Source organism: Lichenostomus cassidix, chromosome 23 (assembly GCF_008360975.1).
Source record: "Lichenostomus cassidix isolate B80296 chromosome 23, HeHo_3.0, whole genome shotgun sequence".
Classification (NCBI taxonomy): Eukaryota; Metazoa; Chordata; class Aves; order Passeriformes; family Meliphagidae; genus Lichenostomus; species Lichenostomus cassidix.
The window spans coordinates 1995982-2019471 of NC_139503.1; the positions used below are offsets into that span (position 1 = coordinate 1995982).

The window sequence follows — 23490 nt, forward strand, 5'->3', positions numbered from 1 at the left end:
CCAAAGCTCTCCTGGTGGGATTTTCCCTTCTCGGAGATGGGAAAGGAGCTGGGAGGGGATTTGGGAAAGGAGCTGGGAAGGCTTCAGAAGTGGGAAGGGGATGAGGATCCTGAAAATGAGAATCCTAATCCTCTCCCGGTGGGATTTTCCTCTCTCAGAAATGGGAAAGGAGCTGGGAGAGGATGGGGGACCTCATCCTGAGAATCCCAATCCCCTCCTAGCCTCATCCCAGGTGGGATTTTCCCCCTTTCAGAGGTGGGAAGGGAGTTGGAAGGGGATGAGGACCCTAATGCTGAGAATCCTGAGCATCCTAATCCTCTCCTGATGGGATTTTCCCCTCTCGGAAATGGGAAAGGAGCTGGGAGGAGATGGGAACCCTGATGATGAGAGTTCTGAGCATCCCAAACCTCTTCTGGTGGGATTTCTCCCCTCTCAAATTTGGGAAGGAATCCGGGAGGAGATGGTCACGGTGACCCTGAGCATCCCAGCTCTCTCCTGGTGGGATTTTTTCCCTCTCAGATTTGAGAAGGGATCTGGGAGGAGACGGAAATCCCGATCCGAGCATCCCAATCCCCTCCAACCTTCCCAAAAAACGGTTTCCCCCACAGCAGGAGGGTTTTTGGGGTGGGAAAACCGAATCCCCGGCGGTTCGTTCCCGGCGACAAACGGCAGCCGCGGGGAGGTGAGCGACAAACGGCGGCGTTTGAACGTCCTCACAAAAACCCCGCGCGCGAGTGGGACTTTGCATGAGCAATCCCATCCATTTTTAATGGCTGCCCTGGGGGGGAATCCATCACGCGACGCCGCGGTTGAGTTTCCCTCACGCCAGGAAGCACAGAAAGGTTGGGGTGGAGAAGGCAGCGCTCCAGAGGTTTCTCTCCTCACCCCGTTTCCCTGGGAAACATCCCCTTGGCAAAGCGCTGGAGTGGCTGGCTGGGCTGGGGAAGGTTTTTCCGCCTGGTTTGGGAAAAAAATGGGTTCGGTTTGGGGTTGGGGTGTCCTGGTGGCAGCTGGGGACAGTGGGGTCACCCCTGGGATTTGGGGTCCCTGCAGGGCTCCCTGGTTTTGGGAGCATCCTGAAGCTCACATCCCTCAACATTCCCAAAAAATCCAGCCCAGGCGGGGAGAGGGAGAGTGACAGATCGTGCCAAGATGAGTTTTTTGGGGGAAAAAAACCTCCCTCATTGGTATTCCAGCTCATCCCGGCTCCATCCATCTCCCGTGGCAGGACACTTAATATGGATTAGCAGAGCTTCCCCAGGGTTGCAGCTCACGGATGCACCCCACCCAACAGCGGGGTGGCACTTGGGGACAATTTGGGGACATCTCTGCCGCCCCGAGAGTTCCCTGGGAGGCTGGGAAAGCAGCAGGATGGGGGAATTTTGGGATGGAGGGCTGATGCAGTCCAACCTGTGCTGGGGATGTGGAGCACCTCATTTACCGGGATATTTCTTCTGCCGGAACGGGAGGAAGCAGCTGCTATCTGTACAAACAAAAATTAGGCCAAAGGACTTGGGGACAATTTGGGGACATCTCTCCCGCCCTGGGAAGCTGGGAAAGCAGTAGGAAGGGGGAATTTTTGGGATGGAGGAGCCAAGGGCTCCAACCTGTGCCGGAGCACCTCATTTACCAGGATATTTCTTCTGCCTGAACGGGAGGAAGCAGCTGCTATCTGTACAAACATAAAATTAGGCCAAAGGAGGAAAGTAATTTTTGTCAAAGAACTAGCGAGATGCAGGGGGGGGGGGAGATGGAGAGGAGACAGATGAATAAACACAATCTACATAGGAGCTGATAAAAATTCAATTTCTGCTCGCACACGTCCCGGTCTCGCTCACACCCTTCCTCTCCTCCTCTCCACGCTCTCCCCGGCGTTGTCTGCAGCCCTCGTGCATCCATCTGGGATGTGGGAGGCAAACACAATGATCCTCTGCTGTCTCCAGCATGCTGGAAAAATTTTTTTCCCTTTAATTATGGCGCTTTGGATCCCTTCGATCCGGGTTGATATTCCGGGTTTTTCCCTGGGGAGGAGAGGGAGATGGAGAGTGGGATGGTTTTGGGATGGTGCTGTGGTCACAATCCCATTCCCACTGCAGTGATCCCATGGAATGGGGTTGTGGGGATTTGGGGTGGATGAGGGAGTTGGAAGGAATTGGGAATTCCTGGGAGCGATCCGTGAGTTATCCCAATTCTCCCCATGGGCTCCTGGAGCTCTCCTGGATGTTTTTTTGGGGAATTTTCCTGGAGCTGCTGGTGTCCCACAGCTCACCTGTGAGCTGGGATGGCACTGATCCAGAGGGAAGAACTTCAGGATCAGCAGGGAAATCCTGGAAAACTCATCCATGTGAGCTTCAGGCCAGCCTGGGAGCTGGGGGTGGCAAAGGCTCCATATTTGTCCCCTCCAGTGTCCCTGTGCTTGTCCTTGCTCGAAACCCCTGCCTTCTCCTGCTCCTCAACATCCATGGCCAGCCTGGGATGGACACTTGGAGGTGAATTTCCTACTTTTTCTGCCTGTTCCTTCATCCTCTGGACACGGGGAGAGCATTCCCGGTGTCCTGAGGTGCATTTTATGGAGAAGCTCCGAGCTGTGGTTCCTCTGCCCTTCCCAAATCCAGGGAGCTTGGAGGAGCGGGAGAGTCCTCTAGGTGGGACTGGGACTGTCCCAGGACTGTCCTAGTGTTGTCCCAGGGTTGTCCCAGGGCTGTACCAAGGTTGTCCCAGGACTGTCCCAGGGCTTTCCCAGGGCTGTCCCAGGGCTGTCCCAGGGCTGTCCCAGGACTGTCCCAGGACTGTCCTAGTGTTGTCCCAGGGTTGTCCCATGGCTGTACCAAGGTTGTCCCAGGGCTGTCCCAGGGCTTTCCCAGGGCTGTCCTAGTGTTGTCCCAGGGCTGTCCCCGAGCTGTCCCAGTACTGTCCCAGGGCTGTCCCAGGGCTGTCCCAGAGCTGTCCCAGGACTGTCCTAGTGTTGTCCCAGTCTGTCCCAGATCTGATCGCTCTTTCTCCCACTTCCTCCCGACCTCCCTCTTCCCTTTCCCCACCACATCCCAGGCTTTGGATGCTCCGAGGTGCTGCAGAGCCACTCCTGGAATTGCCTGCCAACCCGTGGGGGGTTCCCGAGTGTCCCCCGCCGTTGGGGACAAGGGACACACGCATGGCTTGGCTCCTCCCGTGTCCCCAGGCAGCGAGCGCTGGCTCGGGGCCAGAGGGGATGGATCGATGGGAGCAAAGCGGATGCGCTTTCCGATTTGTTCAAAGGGCAATGGAGCATGGAAACGGCCGAGCCGGCGGGGCCAGCCCGGCCCGAGCCCCCCTGCTGCCCCTCACCGAGCCCCGGGGGTGACATGGCACTGCTCCGAGCAGCCCCGAGGGGTGGGAGAGCCACCGGAGCATCTCGGGGGGATGTGCGATTTGCATCCCCCCAGCTCAGGGGACACAGCGGCGAGGGCTCTGCTCGCTTCCTGCCCTTCCCTCGGGGGGCTGGGAGGCTCCGAGGAGAGCTGGAGAGGAGACAGAGGGTGCGGGGCACCCACGATCCCCCCGCACACCCACGATCCCCCCGCGCACCCACGATCCCCCCGCGCACCCACGATCCCCCCGCACACCCACGTGCGCGGAGGCTGAGCCGAGCTGCAGCCTGGTTTCCCTAGGAAACCAAGCGGAGCCCAAAAATCCTGCAGGGAAACGCTGGAGGGGCTCCAGAAGGAATGGCTGGAATGGCTCTGCGCCCCGGCAGCCTCGCTGTCCCAGGGTGGCAGTGGCGGCGTGGTGACACTGGGGTGGCAGTGGTGGAGTGGTGACACTCGGGTGGCTGGGATGGTGCTGCTGGTGGCTGCAGTGAGGGGGTTGGAAAGGGGGATTTTTGGGAATGAAACCCTCCTGGCAGTCACAGGTGACAGAGCTGGGGCAGTGCGAGGTTGTCCCCAGCGCTGTGGGGTTGTCACCGGTGCTGGCATGTCCTTGTCGTGGCCGGAGCATGTTCTCCTGAGCCACAGGGGTTTTGGGGGCTATTCCTGAAATCCTGAAATCCTGAAATCCTAAAATCCTGCTGCCACCGGGGCATCTTCCCGGGAAGACCCCTTGGATGAGGGGAAGGGAGGAGTGCCTTGTTCAGGGTTTGATCCTTGGGGACAGCGAGGGAAGAGCCTCTCGCAGGTGGCAGCGTCGCATCCTCACGTCCTCCTCCTCCACCTCCTCCTCCTCCTCCTCCTCCTCTTCCTCCTCCTCTCCTCCTCCTCCTCCTCCCCGGGCCTTTCGCACGCTGCCAAGCGAAGACGCATTTACCGCGCTGCACGCTCCGAAAGTCGCTCCTCTCCCCTCCAGGCAATTAAAGGGAAGCGATTTCTCCTCAATCAGGCGTATTTGAATATGGAAATGATTTTTAATTACTCAGAGTCAATATCATTTTATCACCGAAATGTGTTTGAACGAGGGTTTCGCCCGTGTTTGCCGGGTGCCTAATAAGCTGAATGCAAATTCACCCTGATTCGCGGGTCCTGCTGAGCCAGAGGAAGGTGCTGCCCTTTGGAAATTTCATTCCCAGCCCTTTGGAAATTTCATTCCCAGCCTCCTGACCGGGCTGGAAATGCCGGTTAACCCCTGTCCCGCTGGGAAAACTCAAGGGGAGGGCACGGCAGGTGACACGGCGACAGCAACTCGTGGCCGTCCCCGCCTCGCCTGGCCCCGAACATGCCCGGGGTCAGCTCCGCGCGGAGCCGGGTGACAGCTCGGCAGCCTGAGATCCCCGGCTATTGTCTCCTGATTAATTTGCTAATTATGTTCTGCTTTAATCCGAGGGCCTGGCGGCGGTGTGGAAATGTCAGGCGCTTGTTTATGCCCCGGGTTGCTGGCGGAGTGACAAAGGCAGGGTCCCGCAGGAGCCACCACGCGTCACCTGGCCCCGGTGGCGGTGCCACCGAGCTGCTGCCTCTGTCGCCGCCACCTCCCACAGCCCTGGGGCTCTGCCTTTGACTCAGTTTCCCCCCAGGAGCTGGGAATACCTGGATTCACCGGGGTGGGGAGAGCTGGCACGGTGGCCTCGGTGCGGATTGTCACCAGCACTGCAGGGTGTCACCGGTTTGTCCCCGTCCTTCTCCCCGCCATGGCCTAGGGAAGGATCTGCTGCTCAGAGCTGGCTCTGGATATTCCCTCTGGAACCTCGGGGGTTTGGGAATATTCCAGAACCCCAGCCCTGTGCAGCCACACCCAGTGGGGACTGCGGGGACACTGGGACTGGCTGGGTCCCCGTGGTCTGTGGGGTTGTCACAGAGGGTGCAGAGGTGACCAGGCCACCTTCCCTTGTCCTCCACAGCGTCCCCATTCTGGTCTTACTGGAAAGCACTGGGACTCCAGCCCCCTGCGGAGATGCCACCACCTCGCTGCCGAGGGGACAAAGGACGTGGCCGAAAGGTTTCCCAACACCCAACCGGTGGGTTTTCCTGCCTTTCAAACCCGTCAGGTGTCGGGGTTGAGCTGAGCAGCCGCTGCCGCCCCGCCGCCGCTGCAGCCGGGCTTTCTGCAGCCCTCATGTTTATTAATCGAGATGAATATTTATGCAAAGTTCCTCGCGCTGGAGCTGCTGCTCGAGTGCGGGCGTGATTTGGCCACTGCTGCCGGGCTGGGCAGTGAGATGGCTCCGGTGGATGGAGCTGGAAAGGTGGGATTGCTCCTTGCCGGGCTGCTCTGGAGCAGGGAGGATCTCCCAGGGAGGATTTATCCTCGCCAAAGCGCCTGCAGGTGAAAATCCCGCAGTTGTCCCATCAGTGCTGTGCTCATCCCTCAGGCCCAGCAGGGTGGTTAGCATCTCACCGGGCAGAAATTCCTCCAATTTTTCCCCAAATCTCTTCCCAGCGTGCTTGGCTCAGCGCCTCGAGTCCTTCGAGGTGCTGTGCATCACTTCCACGCTGGCACAGAAGGACAAGGATCAGCCCCGATCCATCCTTCAGTGCCCAAAGAGCCTGGGAATATCAAAATGGAGATGCAGAGCCCAAATCCATCTTCCTGGGCACGGTGACAGCGTTCAGAGGTCCGGGAGCCACTCGGGATGGGCTGCTGGCCTTGCCCTCAATCCGGAGCAAACCACAGAGGGAAATTTATTTATTCCACGGTTTATTCACATCTTTCCTCTGCTTCTCATCACCTGGGCTTCACTCGTTTATTTGTTTTCTTTTTCCCGGGATTTTCTCCCCGACACCAGCGGGATAAACTCCCCGCGAAGGTCCCCAGGAGGCAGCAGTGGCCGCGGGCAGAGCCGGTCCCTCCACCGCGGTGACAAGCGCCGAGCGAGTGGCGAAGTCTCCTCGCAGCCTTCTCCCATCAGAGCGGATTATCCTGCAAGCCCAACTCGCCCGTTCAGGGCTGTTTTTGTTTTTCCGCCGGAGCAATTCGCCGCCGCGTTTACGGGAAGCGATTCCGACAAGCGGCTGTCGTTACCGGCTGCTCGGGGTTGTCGTTCCCTCCCTCCGGGGCCGAGGTGCTCCCGCTAAACCTCGCTGAAAACCTCCCTGCCCCTCTCGGGGGACACAATCCCTGCGGATCGAGCCCACCGTGGGCCGGATGAACATCCCCACACCCCCGGCCGGGAGCTGGGCTCAACTCCTGCCTGAATCCTCAGTGGGCCCAGAGCAGCTGCCACCTCGGTGACTCTCCCTGTCCCTGATTTCTGTGCCAAATGAAGGGGAAACAAGAGCTCTGTGTTGGAAGCAGCGCTGCCGGGTGCCTGGGGAGCACCGGGGGGAGCTCGGCCGGTGCTTGGCTGTCCCGGTGCGCCCGCTCCCCGCGGCGCCGCAGCCTCGCTAATGACGGTGGTGGCACCGGCGACCTCGTGTCAGCCCGGCGGCTGATTATGGCCTTAATGGACGGGTCTGATTCCCGGCGAGCCAGAAAGCCGCGGTGTCACCAACCTCCGCGCGCTGCTCTAATTACACCCCGCGAGCCGCTCTGCCCCCGAAACCCGCGGGCACCGGGAGGCCCTGAGCGCTGCTTTCCCACATCCCAGCTGCTCCAGGCGGTGAGGAGGATGATGGAGGCTCAGAGCCTTCGCCCCGCTCAGCTGGGAGATGCATCGTGTCGCCTGGGGGGGTCTCGGCTTGCTTTTCAAGCAGTGCCTGGGGGGGCTGAGCACCCCCCGGCTGAGGCTCTGGTGGCAGCGGCTCTCCCGCGAGCTTTGCAGGGATGCAGCAGCAGCAGCAGCAGCAACAAGCGGCTCCGGAGAGCACCCAGTTGTCCTGGTAACAGTGGGTGCCTCCCGCTCCCACTGCTCAGCCCCCCGGCGCTGCAGCCCCCCAGCTCCTGTGCGCCCACCCGGAGCAGAGGGGGCTTGGCAGGGAGGGGTGTGGAGGTGACAGGTGGCAGGGGGGCCTTGTGGCACGTAGTGACACCAGCCAGGCTGGGCCACAGCTTCAGGGAAGACCTCACGGGCATCTCATCCTGCATCGCATCCTGCATGTTATCCTGCTTGTTGCATCCCGTATTGCATCCTGCACCCCACACCACACCCCACGCTGCATCCTGCATCGCATCCTGCAGTGCATCCTGCGGTGCATCCCACGTTGCATCCTGCATCCCACGTTGCATCCTGCATCCCACATCGCATCCTGCATCACATCCTTGCAGTGCATCCCACATCGCATCCTGCATCCCACATCGCATCCCACCTCGTCGGCAGGGCACTGTCAGCCAGCACCAGAGATCCCTTTGGAAATTTCCAATTCCCTCGGCCGTGCAGAGCCACTCGGCTGAGGGAGCAAACACCTCGCGGGCAGCCGGGAATGACCCGGGGAGCAGTGGTTTTGGGATTGTTCATGCACGGAGCCGCGCTGAGCTGTGTTTACAGAGCCGGGCTCGGGGATATCCTCCAGCTCCGGCGGAGCTAATGCTGCTTTTCTCCCCGGGATAAAGACCAGCCTGAAAAGCTGGTTTGCTTTTCTTCCAGCCTTGACCCGCAGGGGATGAGTGTCTGTGTGGGGATGCTGGGTCAGGCACCCGGGGACTGCAGGGAAGCGCCGGGAAGAGGGAATGCCGGCGAGGGAAGGAGCTGAGCTGCACAAAGGTCTGGGGTGGATGTGATCCTGCACTTCCAGCGGCGCCGGGCTGGATCCGAGCTGGTGCTGAGCCGCAGATCCCCAGGGTGCAGAGAAAGTGGTGCTGGCACTGCCTCCTGCCCTCTCCATCCATCGTGTGCAGCCCGGATGGAGGGGACAAGGGACAGCGCCGAGCACCCCCAGGGTGAATGCAGCACTCGCAGCGCTGGGCAGGATGCGTCCGGCTGAGGTGGACAGGCGGCAGCGGGAATGTGCTGCATTTCCAGCTGCGCTGCTCCCGCAGAGAGGCAGCCAGGCCGTGCCGCATCCTGCTGAGCTCCTCCCGCACGCCCGGGGCTCGGTGGCCCTGACACCCTGTCCCCTCCGAGCCACAGCTCCTGGCCAACAGCAGGATCCGGGCTGCAGTGCAGCCTCTGTGCCAGTGGCTCGGTCGCCCACGGACCACCGAGATGCTCAGGCTGATGCTGTCTGTGCTTCCCCTTCGGGCGTGAAGCCGCAGCTCCGCAGCCCCCCGAGGTCCCGGGGGTGCGACAGGCTCGGTGTCACCCCCACTCGTGCCACGTTTGGGTGTGTGACAGCTCCGTTTCTCATCGTCCCCGCGCCCCACACCCCCTGCAGAGCTCGGCGAGGCCTGCGCGCGCGTGGGGACACTCACGGGGCGCACACGCACCCCACGGAGCCCCGCGTGCCTCGCACACGCGTGTGCAAACCCGCACCGCCACGGCCGAGCACACCCGGCGTTCACACCCCCCCCGGTGCACGCGCAGCCATAACCCCCCCGATGTGCCTGTGCACGACCCACTCCACGCGTGTGACACTGGGGGCGGGGGGGGACACGCCACCCACACCCCGAAGCGCGACCCCCGCCCGTGCGCGTGCACGGCTCACCGCCCCCCCCTCCCCCCCGCCCCCCGTGCGGCCCCCGCCGCCCCCCCAGCGCTGCAGCAGCGGCCCGGGGGTCACCTCCCCCCGCACACACGGCGGGGGCGGGGGCGGCGGAGCGCGGAGAGAGCGGGGGGGTCCCCGCCGTGCCCGGTGCTGTCACACCGCCCCGCGCCCGGCGCATGCAGCAAGTGCCCGAGCGGCGCGCGCCGCCGCCGCCCCCGCGCCCCCCGCTCCCCCAGCCCCCCCCTCTCCCTTCCCCTCCCCACCGCATCCGCCGCCGCCGCCACCGGGGCCCGGCGCGCTGCGCGCCCGCTCCCGGCCCCGCGCCCGCTCCCGGCCCCGCGCGCCGCCGCCGCCGCCGCGCTCCCCCGGGCGCGCCCGGGCACCGGCTGCCGCCGCCGCCGCTCGGGGATGGCCAGCCCGCTGCTCGCCGCGCCGCGCCGGGGCTACACGCGCTGCTAACGGAGCGCAGGTAAGGGCGGCCGCGACCCCCTTCGCCGGTGCACCGACACCCCCCACCCCCCGGTGCACCGGCACCCCCCTTCTCGGTGAACCCCCCCCGCCCGCCTTTCCCGGTGCGGCGGCTCCGCTCCCCCCCGGCGCGGCGCAGCGGGGGCGGCAGCTCGCCGCCGATGCGGGATGCGGCGGCCGGTGCTGCCGGTTGGCAGAGCCCCGGTTCCACCGGGGACCCCCCCGCCCGCCGCCCCGGCTCCAACCCCAACCGCGGCCAACTTTCCTGCCCCGGCGGTGGGGCTGCGGGAACGGGAGTTGCAGCCGCGCCGCGGTACCGCGGGTGCTCCGTGCCCGGTGCCCGGGGCGGGCAGCGGCATCCCCGGGGCGGCCCCGGCCCTGCCGGGAAGTTGCGCGGGGCTGCGGCGGCGCGGAGGGCTCGGCACCGGGGCTGGCTGGGCGCCGCGGCGTGCCCGGAGCTGCCGGTCCTTCCCCGCCGAGCTGCCGGTCCCCCCCTCCCGGGATGCCGCTCTCCCCTCTCCCGGGGCTGCCGATATCCTCCCCGAACTGCCGGTTCCCCCCTCCCCGGTGGCTGCCGCTTCTCCCCTCGGGGCTGCCGGTTCCCCCGGGGGTCCCGGTGCCCCTCAGGACGCTCGTGCCCCCCGTGAGGCGCCGTTTCCTCCCGCGCGGTGCCGGTCCCTCCCTATAAAGCAGTGCCAGGGCTCCGGCAGCCCCACGGCGGAGGGGCTGCACTCGTGTCCGTGGGCACATGTGTGTCGCCGGGCACACGTGTGGCACCGCGGTGCCGTGGTGTGTCACACAGCAAGGCCACGGGTGGGTGCAGGGCTCCCTGCTGGCATCCCTGCTGCGGGCACACGAGTTGCTGCCAGCCTGGCGAGCGTGGGTGCTCGGAGGGGTCGGTCACCCCGCGCTGTCACCCCTGGGCAGGGCCCTGGGGACTCGGCACGCAGCGGGGCGCGTGGGCGAGCGCGTCGGCGGAGCCCCGGCGGTGGGTGGGTGGGTTTGGGGGTGGGCTTGGGGGTGGGTTTACAGCCTCCCCCTGCGCGCTGGGGCTTTGTGCGGTGCCAGCGTGGGGGGCTGCGGGGGGCCACCGCACCCGGGGCGTGCGGGAGGGCACACGTGGGCACCCAGCGTGTGTCGCCGCGGGCACGTGCGGCAGGCAGGTGGCACCCGGGGCTGGGCTGGGGCGGGGGGGGACGGGACGGACCCGCAGCCCTTCCCGGGGGTGGGGGGACCCGCGGGGCCCTGGGGTTGGTGGCACCAGCGGTGCCAGGTGTGCCCCACGCGCGGTGGCCGCGCCGGTCACTTGTTGAGGACGGGGAGGTTTTTCCGCAGCCGCGGCCGCCGGGGGTTGGCGGCAGCGCGGCGTGTGAACAACCCTTCGCTTTTCTAGGTCATGGCACTGCTGGCTGTGCTGGCTGCCGCCTGGCAGCCGGGGCCGCCGGTGACGCGGGGAAGTGGCCCCGGGGTGGCCGGGCCGGGCCGCGGCAGAGCTCCCGGCCGTGGGTTCGGTGCGGGGCACGCGTGGCGCCGAGCTGTGGCACTGGGATCGCTGCCGGTTGTTGGGGACGGATTTGTCCCTCCCTTGAAGGCCGTGGCTGAGATGAGGGGGGTCGTGGGGAGGCTCACATGGGGAGGAGCGGGGTGGCGCAGCTGTTGTCACTGTCACCGTCACCCGGCTGCTCTCCGGGCAGGCTCTGTGCCCCATTGCCAGCAGGGCTCCTCGGGGATGGCACTGGATGTGCAGTCGGCTGTGGGGCAGTGCCAGAGCCCGGAGCCTGGCAGCAGCTCCTCTTCCAGGCCTGCCCAGTGGCTTGTCAAGCCTTGTCGCCAGCCCCTGCTTTGATCCGAGGAGCCAGGATCCTACAAATTCGGGCTGTGCTGGAGAGAAAATGAACACGGAGCTCCCGACCGGGAGCCGCGTGGCAGAGGTGCTCCAGCGCTGGCTGGGACATGCTGCCAGCTCTTTCCACATCCTCTGGCTCTCCTCAACGCCTCCAAGGACCTCTGGCAGTGGGATCTTCTGCTTGGAGTGACTCCCTGCCATGCTGGAGATGGTTTTGAGAATTTTGGGCTTTTCCCGGTGGGCACCAACCTCCTGCTCCCAGCTGTGGGAATAGATGGGATTTCCATCAGCCAGGGCGTTCCCTTTGCTGCCAAATCCCCACATCCCGCGCTCTCCAGCCCGGGTGGGGCTGCAGGATGGACTCCCCATTTCCCCGTGCCTGGAGGAAGATGATGCTCCAGCCCTGCTCCAGCCCGTGATGCCTCAACGCTGCTCCACGGGGATTTGGACTGAGGCCCTGCAAACTCACTTCCTACCACGGGGCTGTCCTCTAATGGGGACGGGGTTGGCTCGGAGCCACCCGGCTCGGTTGCCAAACGTCAGAAGCTCTGTAGCTCCTCGGTGCTCACGAGGGCCATCGTGTCCCCCCTGCGCTGCTCCTGTCTGTTCCTTCTTGATGTCCTCCAGGAGCAGGATGGAGCCACATCCCTTCTCCTCCCCGGGGCACCTCGGAGGCTCCCGGCGGGGCTGGCTCTGGATGAGGCGGTGGGACACAAAAAAATCCCCTCTTGGGATGAGCACAAATCCTGCTGCCAGCGTTGGGACTCAGAACCCCATTTTGGAGCCTTCCTGGGTCTGCAGCCCTCCAGAACGGAGCTGATGGAAAACAGGGATTCACATCCCAACCATGAGGAAGAAACTCCTCAGAAGAGGCCGTGGCTGCTGCAGCCCCTACAGGCACCCTACAGCCGAGGGAGGCTTTGCCTCCAGGGACCCCCGAGCCGTGCAGGGAGAGGTGGGGAGCCAGCACACGCCGTTCCCTGGCAGAGCAAATCCCTAATCCCGGCGGAGATTTCTCTGTGCTGTCTCCCGGCCTTGCTTTTGGAGTGGAGTTTTACCAACAGCAGTTAAGTAAAATAAATAAAGAGGCCTGCGCTTGCCAGTGCTCGCGAGGCCGCGCCAGGGATTGGCAAAGCGGCACCATTAATTACAGCTCGGCACCGCTGCCAGCCTGCCGGCTCCAGGAGAGGCCGTGGCAGCACGCCGGGGAGCCAGAGGGACAGGGGAGACGTGGAATCGTGGAAGGGAGGGGAAACGCGGTCCTGGACAGCGGGGGAATGGTGCCAGAGAGGGTGGCAGCAGCTCGGATTTGGCTCTGTGTGTGTGTGTGTGCACACGCGTGTGTGTGCGTGTGGCGTGCAGGAATCCGTGTTTTCGGGCTGGAGGCTGGCTGGTTTTCCCCAGGAATTTTGTTAATCCGTTGGTGGAGGGGCTGGGAAGGTCCAGGACACCCCAGTGTCCCCACGGAGGTGGCAAGCTGGGCTTTGGGGTTTCTGGATGTCTTTAAACTGCTGGGGGAGATGCTGGGGATTGGAGGGTGGTGGGAATTGCTCGTTAAGGAGCTGTGTTTGTCACTGTCACCGCCGGGCGGGCAGGGAGGTGACCCCATGGGATGGACCCTCACGGCCCTGCTGCTATCCTTTTGGCAGGGAAGTGAGGCTGTTCCTTGATGGATCAACCCCAGAACTCCCCAGCCCTTCCTTACTTTCCCCCTTACCCCAAGGAATGTCAGGAATTCTCATGGATCAACTATTTCCCCCCATGGATTGGGAATTTCCCACAGCCTGTTAAAAGAACAGTCGGGTTAAAACCCACGTCTCTCAACCCCCAAATCTCCTTCACTCTGCCATTAATAGTTTCTCAGATTATTGGTGCCAAGGGGTTTCGTGCTGCCCATTTATCACTCTTTTTTTTGGGAGCTGTGGTTGTTCCTGGCTTTTCCTGGCTGGAGATGGTCACGATCTGGGCTCCTGCCGTGCTGGGGGGATGGAGCCGGACTGGGATCCAGCCAAAATCCAGGCAAAACATCCTCAGGGAAACAACCTGTTTGTGCTGCGGGAGCAGTGCCGTGCCGCGGTCAGGCAGAGCCGAGCCGTGCTTCGATCCTGCTCTTCGCGGAGGGATGATCCAGGAGGGATGATCCAGGAGGGATGAGCAGGAGGGGTGAACCGGCGGTGATGGAGAGAGACCCCGCTCTGAGGACGTGGAGCCCGGGCTGTCGCTTCCGCCCGCCCGGCCGCTTCCCAGCTCGGCGATGGCTCTTTAAAAGCTTTAATTAAAGCTTTAAACCCACCCCCTTCCCTGCGCCCGGGCGGGAACAAAGGCAGATGGAAGGGGCTGGAGCGGGCGCCTGCGGCGGGCGAGCGTGCCAGGCTGTGCCCGCCGTGCTCCGGGTGACATCGCCGTCCCCGGGGAGCACCAGCCACTCCCCAGTGACCAGCTGGAGGTCCCTGCGGGGTGGCCAGCTGTCCCCAGGGACCCGGCGGAGCTGTCGGTATGCGGTGACCGCTGCCGGGTGGTTCATTCCGCACGGAGCGAGGTCGTTTCGGAGGCGGTGCGGGTGATGCCAGCGCGGCCGTGCCCTGGCACCGCGGCCAGCCCGCGCTCCCCCGAGCCGGAGAACGCAGACGGTGACGCCGCGGGGCGCGAGGTCCCCGCCGTGCTGCCGGGTGGCGGTGGTGGTGACCCCTCCTCGTGCCACCCGGCAGCTCCCGCCGGGTGACTCGGTGGCCCAGATGTTAAATACCTCCTCGGCCCGGCTCGCAGCTCAGTGAAATATTTTCACTGCAGCAGCAGCGGCGGCGGCGGCAGCGGCAGCTCGAGCGCTGCGAGGAGCGGGGCTGGTGCCGAGCGAGGTTCGCTTCAGCCCCGGCCGCGGCTCGGTGCGGTGCCGGGCTCCGGGCAGCCGCAGCCCCGGCAGGTTTTGGGGCCGGGAGGAGGCTCCGCATCTCCCGGAACACCTGGATCATGCGTGCCTGGAGAGGTGAGGCGTGGGCTGCCCGGCTATGTCCATCCCCGAACCTTCCAGCGGGCGGCTGGGCAGTGGGAGGGATGGATGGATGGATGGATGGATGGATGGATGGATGGATGGATGGATGGATGGATCCGGAGCGTCCCTGCTCGCTGCTCCTGGGCGAGGGAAGTAAGCACCATCTTGTGTCCCTGCCAGGCTGCGGGAGCCCCAGGAGCTCTCTGCAGAGCAGCAGCGTGTCCCTGCCTGACCTCCTCCTCCTCCTCTCCCTCCTCCTCCTCCTCTCCCTCCTCCTCTTCCTCCTCCTCCTCCTCCCTCCCCCTATCCCCGGCTCTCCCGGAGCAGCGGAGGGGGCTGGGACTCTCCGGGGGACCCCAGCTCCTCGGTGGCCGCTGGAGAAACACCACCGCGGGATGCCCGTGGTGCTCCCCGCTCGGGCTGCCGCTGGAATTCGGTGCCGTTGGGTCTCTCCTGTTGCATTCCCTGGGGTCTCGGGGTGGAAGTTTCTAGGGAAAAGCGGGGATTTCTTTCTCCCCACATCTCCCCGCTTGCATCAGGGAGATCCAGCCGGCCTCCAGCTCCCTCTGGCTCCATCCCAGCCCCTCTCCCCCGTGCCCTGGCGAGGGGGGAACGCCAGCACCGAGCCCCCCCCGCTCTGCCGGGGCGGCAGGAGCCAGCGCCAGCCTGTTGCACGAGGATCGGGATATTTTTAGCTCTCTAATGTCCCCGTGGTGGCTCCAGCGCGGGCTCGGCCAAGGCTCCGTGTCCCTCCCCGGTGAGCCGGGGGATGCCCCAGCGTCACCAGCTCGGCCAGGGGTGATTTGGGAGGAGGAGATGCTGTTTGAGGAGGGAGAGGAACATCCCCGCGCCGTGCCAAGCGCTCGGCATCCCCAACACATGGCTGGGCGGAGGCGAGCGGCGACCTCAGCGATTTTGGAATCAACCTCTGCCGTGGCATCTGGCCCTGTGGCCACCTCCTGCATGTCCCCTGCTGTCCCCAGGGCTGTCCCCTGGCCACCGCTGCCCTGGGCACGGGCTGAGTGATGCCGACACGTGCGCGGCGGCCTCGGCCTCAGTGGAGCCGTGCTCCGGGCTCACTTAATAAGGCCACCGCGTGCTTTATTTTATTAATGAGGTATTAAAAAGCCGATCACGGCGATGCTCTGCATACCCGGAGAGGTATCCAAGAGATGGATCTCTCTCAGCCTGTGCCAGGCTCTCAGGGCAGCTGTGGGGACATTGTGCTGTTGGGGTGTCACTGCGCACCCCCAGCGTGTCACCCTGAGCTGCTGGCGTGTCCCAGCGGTGCTTCAGGGCACCAGGAATAGCTCCAAGGGCTTTTGTAGCCCTGCCTGAAGTTGGTGGCTCCTCGTCCAGGTTGTGCTTGGCCAGCTCTGGGGGTGAGCTGAGGGCAGGGGGGTCACTGCGACGGGGGCTTTTGGGGCTGTGTCTCTGCTCTGGTGGCTTTGGGGTGAAGTCCTCGGTCTGTGCTGCACTGTCCCCAACTGGGGGACTCCTTGGCACAGTGAGGAGTCCCCTGTAACCCTGCAGGGAGGCAGATGGCACATGGGCTGGGTGGGGACATGGGCCATGTGGGGACATGAACCAGGAGGGGCCATGGGGTCACTGGGATGCTGCTCCCACACCAGCTGGCCTCGGGGCAAGGTGCTGACCCCCTGCCCAGCTCCACAGCGGCCATGCCTCCAGGTAACCCTGTGTCCACGTGTCTGTCGGCAGGGCAAATGCCATAGGATGACCGCTGCTGGTCCCCTCTTACTGGCTGTGATATCGTCTGTCCTGTGGCTCACGCGGGGCTTCGACCCGGCTCCCAGCGCCTGCTCCGCCCTGGCCTCGGGCGTCCTCTACGGCTCCTTCTCCCTCAAGGACCTGTTCCCCACCATCTCCTCCGGCTGCTCCTGGACCCTGGAGAACCCCGACCCCACCAAGTACTCGCTCTACCTCCGCTTCAACCGGGAGGAGCAGGTCTGCACTCACTTCTCTCCCATGGTGCTGCCGCTCGACCACTACCTGGCCAACTACACCTGCGACCCCCGGGGCGAGGCCAGCCCCGCGCCCTCCCGCCGCCGCCCGGAGCAGCAGCAGGAGGAGGAGGAGGACGAGGAAGCCGAGCTGGAGCTGTGCGAGGGCGCCGGGCCTTTCACCTTCCTGCACTTCGACAAGAACTTCGTGCAGCTCTGCCTGGCGGCCGAGCCCGAGGCTGCCCCGCGGCTGCTGGAGCCGCAAGCCCTGGAGTTCCGCTTCGTGGAGGTGCTGCTCATCAACAACAACAACTCCAGCCAGTTCACCTGCAGCGTGCTGTGCCGCTGGCTCGAGGAGTGCCTGCAGGCTCCCGGCGCTCGCCGCTGCGGCTTCACCCACGCCGGCTGCAGCTGCCAGGCCGAGAGCCCTCCGGCCCCCCGGCGCAACGGCACCCGACCCCCGCTCCCCGCGCCCACCCCGGAGCCCCCCGGCCCCGACTGCTGCCCCACCGAGCTGCATTCTGCGAATGCCGACGAGCTCGACCTGCCCGAGGTGCCGCACGGTGAGTGGGGAGAGGGGATGGAGCTCCCTGAGCGGTGCGGGGGATCCCGGGGGTGCTGCACGTGGAGTAGGGTGGGTTTGGGTTCTGCCCGCGCGTGGTCCGTGGGGAATGGGGATGTCGGGAATTGTGCATGGAGCAGGGAATGTGTAAGGGGTGGATCCTGATTGTGTGAGCTCTCTGGGACTGGAAAATGCCGGCGGGGAACTGTGCATGGAGCAGGGAATCCACGAAATGGATAAATCCCACCTGAACACACTGCTTAAGGCAGGAGGGTGCTGTACCTGGAGCAGGTAATCTATGGAATGGATGAATCCTGCCTGAGCACACACCTGGGGTAGATTGGTGCCAGCTGGGCGCTGGGCATGGAGCAGGGAATTCACGAAATGGATAAATCCCACCTGAACACACTGCTCAGGGCAGGAGGGTGCTGTACCTGGAGCAGGTAATCTACGGAATGGATGAATCCTGCCTGAGCTCACTCCTGGGCTAGATTGGTGCCAGCTGGGCGCTGGGCATGGAGCAGGGAATCCATGGAGTGGATGAATCCTGCCTGAGCTCACTCCCGGGGCAGAATGGTGCCAGCTGGGCACTGGGCATGGAGCAGGGAAGCTGTTGTGTGGAGCAAGGAATCCATGGAATGGATAAATCCCACCTGAGCATGCTCCCCGGGGCTGGAGGTTTCCAGCGCGACACGGAGCAGGGAATCCACCCAAAGCGCAAATCCTCAGCCCCAGCTCCACCCGCACAACCCCAGAGCGATGCCCACGCTCCGTTCGGAGCTCATTCCGCCCTCGCCACCGCCCAGCCACCCCTGGCAATGCCACTTCGCCACCACGGCGACCCCACCCCTGCCAGGCCTGATGCCACGGCTGCTCTGGCACATCCCAAGCGGCTCCCTGGCCCCGCTCGGCACCTCCCTGGCGCGGGGCAGCAGCTGGAGCCAACTCTCCCCGCCTTGGTGGAGACGCGGAAAACAATTTGCAGGTAAAATGACCCTTCCCCGTGGCAAATTACCCTTGACTGCTGCAGCCCGGGCGCTTGTTATTCCAGGCAGGATGTCACGGCACGGCGGCCGGGCTATTAACCAGGCGGAATGAGGCCATTTGTTCGTTACGGGATCGTAGGAATGTCGGCTGAGGATAAAGCAGCCGCCCCCGGGATCGGGATGCCCGAGGCGGGTGCGCCTCGCCCCGCTGCTGACCGTGCCAAACCCGGCGAGGTGATGCGGGGATTTTTGGGAAGCATCTGGCCAGATGTTCTCTTCAGCAGCCCCAGGGCGATGCGCGGGAGGGAGCAATCCCTAACCGGGCTGCGTGGGGTTTTTATCCGGCAGATTAGGTGGCGGGGCCGGGCCGGGGGTGTAGAGATAATTTCATTGGGCTTTAGCATTTATTTCAGGAGCTAAATGTCATTACGGGCAGATCCCGCACTAAATCCCCGGTCCGTTACAGCTGCAGGGCTCTAAATCGCCTCATCCCGAGGGGAGCTGCTTGAGCTGATTGCATTTTATGGGGTTTTTTTGTTGTTTTTTTTAGTTTTTACCCCTTTAAACGCAACTCCCCGGGGGCGATTAAGAGCTCAGCGACAGAGTCAGGTGACATCCCCAAGGGCAGCCTGGATGACATTGTGCCCAACGGGTGACACCTGATGTGGCCAGGGGGATGACTGGGGAGCAACGGGATCCAGGATGGGATGGAGAAGAGGGATCAAGGATGGAATGGAGGAATGGGATCCAGGATGGGATGGAGAAGAGGGATTCAGGAGGGGATGGAGATCAAGGATGGCATGGAGAAATGGCATCCAGGGTGGCATGGAGAAATGGGATCCAGGAGGGGATGGAGAAGTGGGATCAAGGATGGGATGAAGGAGACAGACTCAGAATGGGATGGAGAAATGGGATCCAGGATGGGATGGAGAAGAGGGATCAAGGATGGGATGGAGAAAAAGTATCAAGGATGGGATGGAGAATAGGTATTCAGGATGGGATGGAGGAATGGGATCCAGGATGGGATGGAGGAATGGGATCAAGAATAGAATGGAGAAAAAGTATCAAGGATGGAATGGAGAAGAGGGATTCAGGATGGGAAGGAGAAATGGGATTCAGGAGGGGATGGAGAAGTAGAATCAAGAATAGGATGCAGAAGAGGGATCAAGGATGGGATGGAGAAGAGGGATTCAGGGTGGGATGGAGAAGTGGAATCAAGGATGGGATAGAGGAGAAGGGCTCAGAATGGGATGGAGAAATGGGATCCAGGAGAGGATGGAGAAATGGGATCCAGGATGGGATGGAGAAATCGGATCCAGGATGGGATGGAGAAGCTGGATGCTCCTCCAGGGTGTCCAACACATCCCCAGGGATGGCTCGGTGGGGTTATTCCCCCCGAGCCTGGCGCAGGGGGTCCCTGCAGAGCTGGCAGGGCTCGCTGCCACATTCCTCCTCTCCGGCTGCGACGGCCACAGCGCAAACTCCCGCTCCTTCTCCAAATTACATTTGACATTCAATTAGAGGCTGGAGCGCCCGGAGGTTCAGCGCGATTGCGGTGCCGGAGCCACGGGGGTGACGCGCTGCCTCGGCCACCCCTCGTGCCACGCCGCTGCCACCGTCCCCCTCTCGGGGCGTCACCCCGCAGCACAGAGCGCCCTTCATGCAGCGAGGGGGGGTCCCGCGGCTCCCACCTGGCCTCCCCCCGGCCCCCCGGGGTGGAGAATGGTCCCCTTTCAGGGGGATGGTGGCAGGCAGGGCCGGGGGGCTGAATGGCGCCTGTGAGCCGAGGCTTGGCGGGCGCCCAGCGCTGATCTCAGCGGCTCCTCCGCCGCAGCGACGTGGGGCTGGCGGCCGCCCAGAGCCTCCCCACAGCGGTGACCCCGGGGTCCCCGAGCCCGCGTCATCCCCGCCGCGGGGTGGCTCTCCCAAGGGATTCGGGGATGCGGCTGAAGGCGAGTGGGAGGGTTGGATTTTTGGGGAGTGACTTCGGGAGGGTTCGACTCCTGCCTCTGGAGGGGTGTGGCCCTTTCAGAGACCCCCCCAAAGGGGTGTTCCCCTCTTTGGTGGCCTCTGTGGTGACACTGCTGCGCCGAGGCCAAGAAGTTCCAGTTTTGGGGTTTGCCTTGCCTGTAACCAATCCGTATTCACAAACAAACCCCCAATGAGGTGCTGCCTGGACAAGGACACGCCTGGCCTTGGGATTCACCTCGAGGTCCCCAAAATAACCCCCCTGAGGCCCCAAAAATCAACCCCTCCCCCGAGTCGGGTTGAGGGTGCGACGCCAGGGTTGGCCGCAGCCTCTCCTCGGTGACAGCCGAGGATTTAGTGCCCTCCGAAGGAAATTGAATTTGGTGTCTCTGTCGAACACAGGCAGGGAGAACGCCCTCGTATATCCTCGGGATTTATGGCTTTTCCCGAGGCTCTTGCCGTGCCGCGTGTAATTCCACCGTGGTGCTCCCAGTGGGGTGGGCCTGTGGGGAACTCGGCCTGGTGGCCCCAGAGACCCCTCAGTGTCCCCAGGTGTCTCCCATGCCACCGGGAATTCCATGCCCTGCAGTGGGATGCCTGTGAGGAGCCCTGAGGGGTTCCCCTGATTTAAGGCAAAACTCAGTAAATTTGGGTCTTTCTGACAGCACAGTCGGTGTCACAGCAGGCTGACGGGCTGGGTGTCCCCACCCATGTGTCCCTGCTCTATGTCCCAATGGGACTCACTGTGTGCCCAAAGCGCCCTGCCAGTGCCAGGTGTCCCCGTGCCACCCCCCCGCCATCCCTTGGGGACATCGCTGTGCTCGGCTGGCAGTGCTGGGCAGCTCCACGAGGTCCTTGTGCCACCCCTGGTTGCTCCCCTGGCTGCCACAGCAGTGGGGTGACCATGGCGCTTTTGGGGGTGACATCCCTCGGGTGACATCGATGGTGGCCTGGGCTGTCCCCCATGGCAGCAGCAGCAGTGCCATGGGGCGAATCCACTCCTGCACCCAGATTTTGGGGACAAGGGTCCCTCTGGAGGACAGAGAGGTGGCCCAGGGGGGTGGGGGAGGCCGGGGAAGAAGTCCCCCTGCGCCTGCAGCCGTGTCCCCGCCGAGCCCCGCACATGCCAGTTAATTTCACGCCAAGTGCTCTTGATGGATCACTTGTTATTTTTGGTGAGCCGAGCCATAAATTTGTGCCACCTCACTGCAGCGAGCTGATAAGTGGGGACGGAGCAGCACCTCCGCCTGGCACTGTGTGGGCACAGACACCCTGCCTGTGCCAGGGATGTGGCACCACGGGCTGGGCTCCAGCTGCCACCGCGGTGACACTTTTGGGGTAACTGTGACACACATTTGGGGTCTGTGAGTGTGACGCTCAGTGATGCTCAACCATATTTTGCCCTCAGGGGTGCCATGGCTGCTCAGCGTGGGGCCAGGCGTCCCTGTATCCCCCTGAAATGTCCCAGGGTGGCCTGTCCCCATCCCTGTCACCATTCTTGTCCCCATCCCTGTCCCCTGTTCACTCTCACCCAAGTGTTTCTCTCTTTCAGGCAATGCGGTCGAGGAGAACCAGAAGGTGAAGACCCAGTGGCCACGGTCAGCGGATGAACCCGGGGTCTACATGGCCCAGACAGGTACCAGGAGCAGGCAGGGGACACTGGTGACACCAGGCTCGTGCACCTGGACAGGGGTGATGGAGATGGAGAGACTCCTTTCAGCTTCCTGCCCACAGCCTGGCTTAATTTGCTCCATTTATATATTTTTTTTCCTCTGCACTTTCCTCCGAGGGTTGTAAAGCAGAAAAAAAAAAGGAAAAAAAAAATCTATTAATTGTTTCGTTCAAATGTATTTATTTGGCAAATCCATCTGGGTAATTTGAGCGTGCTGCTCCCCCCTCCCCGGCCTCCCTGATTTATGGTCGGAGGGCTCGGAGGCGAGCGGGAGATGGATGAGCCCCGGCTCTGCTCCATGTGCCTGGCGTGCAGAATTCCCAGCCTCACTCGGCTGCTCACGAAGGTTCTACCCCAATGGGACCTCCTGGGCAGAGCGTGGGTGACCCCAGTGGTGACTCTATCCATTCTCGGGGTCCCCGTGTGACACGGAGCAGCCCCAGCACGTTGTCACCGCCGTGGGTGACACGGAGCCGGCGTCCTGCCTGTCTCCAGGACAAATGGTCCCCTTTGGAGCCCTCCCCCATAGATCCCTGTTTAATTTAAACGGATGGGCTCTGCTGCTGGGCTGTCCAAGAGCCTCAGAGACATCATCAACCTTAATAAGAGCCGCTTGTTGGAAATGTCAGTGTGTGACGGGGTGGGGAGAGGGAGCCGTGGAGAGCTGTCTGTGCTGCCTGTGCTGTCCGTGCTGTCCATCCTGCCTGTACTGCCTGTACTGTCCATCCTGCCTGTGCTGTCCATTCTGTCCGTCCTGCCTGTACTGTCCATGCTGTCCCTGCTGTCCATCCTGCCTGTGCTGTCCATGCTGTCCCTGCTGTCCATTCTGTCCATCCTGCCTGCAGTGCCCACCCTGCCCATGCTGCCCACCCTGCCTGTGCTGCCCGTGCTGTCCATGCTGTCCATCCTGCCCGTGCTGTCCATTCTGTCCATCCTTCCTGTGCTGTCCCTGCTGTCCATTCTGTCCATCCTGCCTGTACTGCCCACCCTGCCCATGCTGCCCACCCTGCCCAAGATGCCCATCCTGCCTGTACTGCCCATGCTGTCCACCCTGCCTGTGCTGCCCGTGCTGCCCATGCTGCCCAACCTGCCCATACTGCCCGTGCTGTCCACCCTGTCCGTGCTGCCCATGCTGCCCACCCAGCCTGCCCTGCCTGCTCTGCCCACCCTGCCAGCACCTCCCAGCACGAATCCTGTCCCTCACACCAGCTGCCACCCCACACCCCAATCCCTCCTCCAGCTGCATCCTCCGCCGAGCCCAGAGAGCAGCACGACCTTCCCCACCTCCCTGTCACCCTCAGCACCTTATCCTCACCCCCGCGCTCACCAGTGCCACCTCCCTGTCCCCTCGCGTGGCCGGGCATGTCCCCCGTCCCCCCCCGGGCTCTCAGGCTCGCTGTCTCCCGCAGGGGACCCTGCGGCGGAGGAGTGGTCGCAGTGGAGCGTGTGCTCGCTGACGTGCGGCCAGGGCTCCCAGGTGCGGACGCGCTCCTGCGTCTCCTCTCCCTACGGGACGCTGTGCAGCGGGCTGCTCCGGGAGACCCGCACCTGCAACAACACCGCCACCTGCCCAGGTACGGGGGACACCGGCGACACCGGGGACACCGTGGGGCTGCGCTGCCGGCTCGCTGGGCGGGTGGGGACAGAGGGACTGTGCTGCTGGGATGTCTCTGGGGTCCCCTCTGGGTGCTGTGGTGGATGAGGATGATGGCTTGGCGTGGTCGTGGTGGCTACCCTGAGTCCTGCTGGCATCTCTCTGGACTCCCTCTTGGAAAAACCGCCGGGGAGGTGTCTGGACTGGGTGCTCTGCACCCTGCGCCCTGTCAGCTGTGCTGCTGCCGGGGATTTGCCTCGGGAGACTTCTCCATCCTCTCCTGGCAAGCTGTGGGCTCCTCCTGGATGTCCCCAGGGCTTTGTGCTGGAGCTTGAGCTGGGCGGTTTGGAGCTGGACATCCCCAGAGGTCCCCCCTCAGCGGGCAGGAGGGGGCTGAGCCGCTCAGCGCCTCGAGGCAGGCCACAGGCAGGATGCTGGGGGTCTCCCGTTTGTCCGTGGTGGCGTTTGTGCGTCTCGTGTGGGACACAGGAACCGGAGGGACCTCAGGGTGCCACAA

General features: G+C 63.6%; 1 protein-coding gene across 10 annotated transcripts in view; it reads left to right on the forward strand.

The window, feature by feature from the left end:
* The window catches only part of ADGRB2 (adhesion G protein-coupled receptor B2), a 64422-nt gene that overhangs the window by 25757 nt on the left and 15175 nt on the right, over nucleotides 1-23490 (forward strand). For 3 of the 10 annotated variants that reach the window (XM_085080941.1, XM_085080943.1, XM_085080942.1), the window contains exons 1-3: nucleotides 15841-16754; nucleotides 21260-21343; nucleotides 22789-22953. In XM_085080941.1, coding sequence (XP_084937067.1) covers nucleotides 15965-16754; nucleotides 21260-21343; nucleotides 22789-22953 — 1039 coding nt within the window. In that variant the 5' untranslated portion in view covers nucleotides 15841-15964. Of the gene's footprint in view, nucleotides 1-9291; nucleotides 9397-13998; nucleotides 14225-15826; nucleotides 16755-21259; nucleotides 21344-22788; nucleotides 22954-23490 lie in introns of those variants that run through there. The other 7 variants (XM_085080938.1, XM_085080944.1, XM_085080939.1 and 4 more) reach the window with 7 other exon arrangements.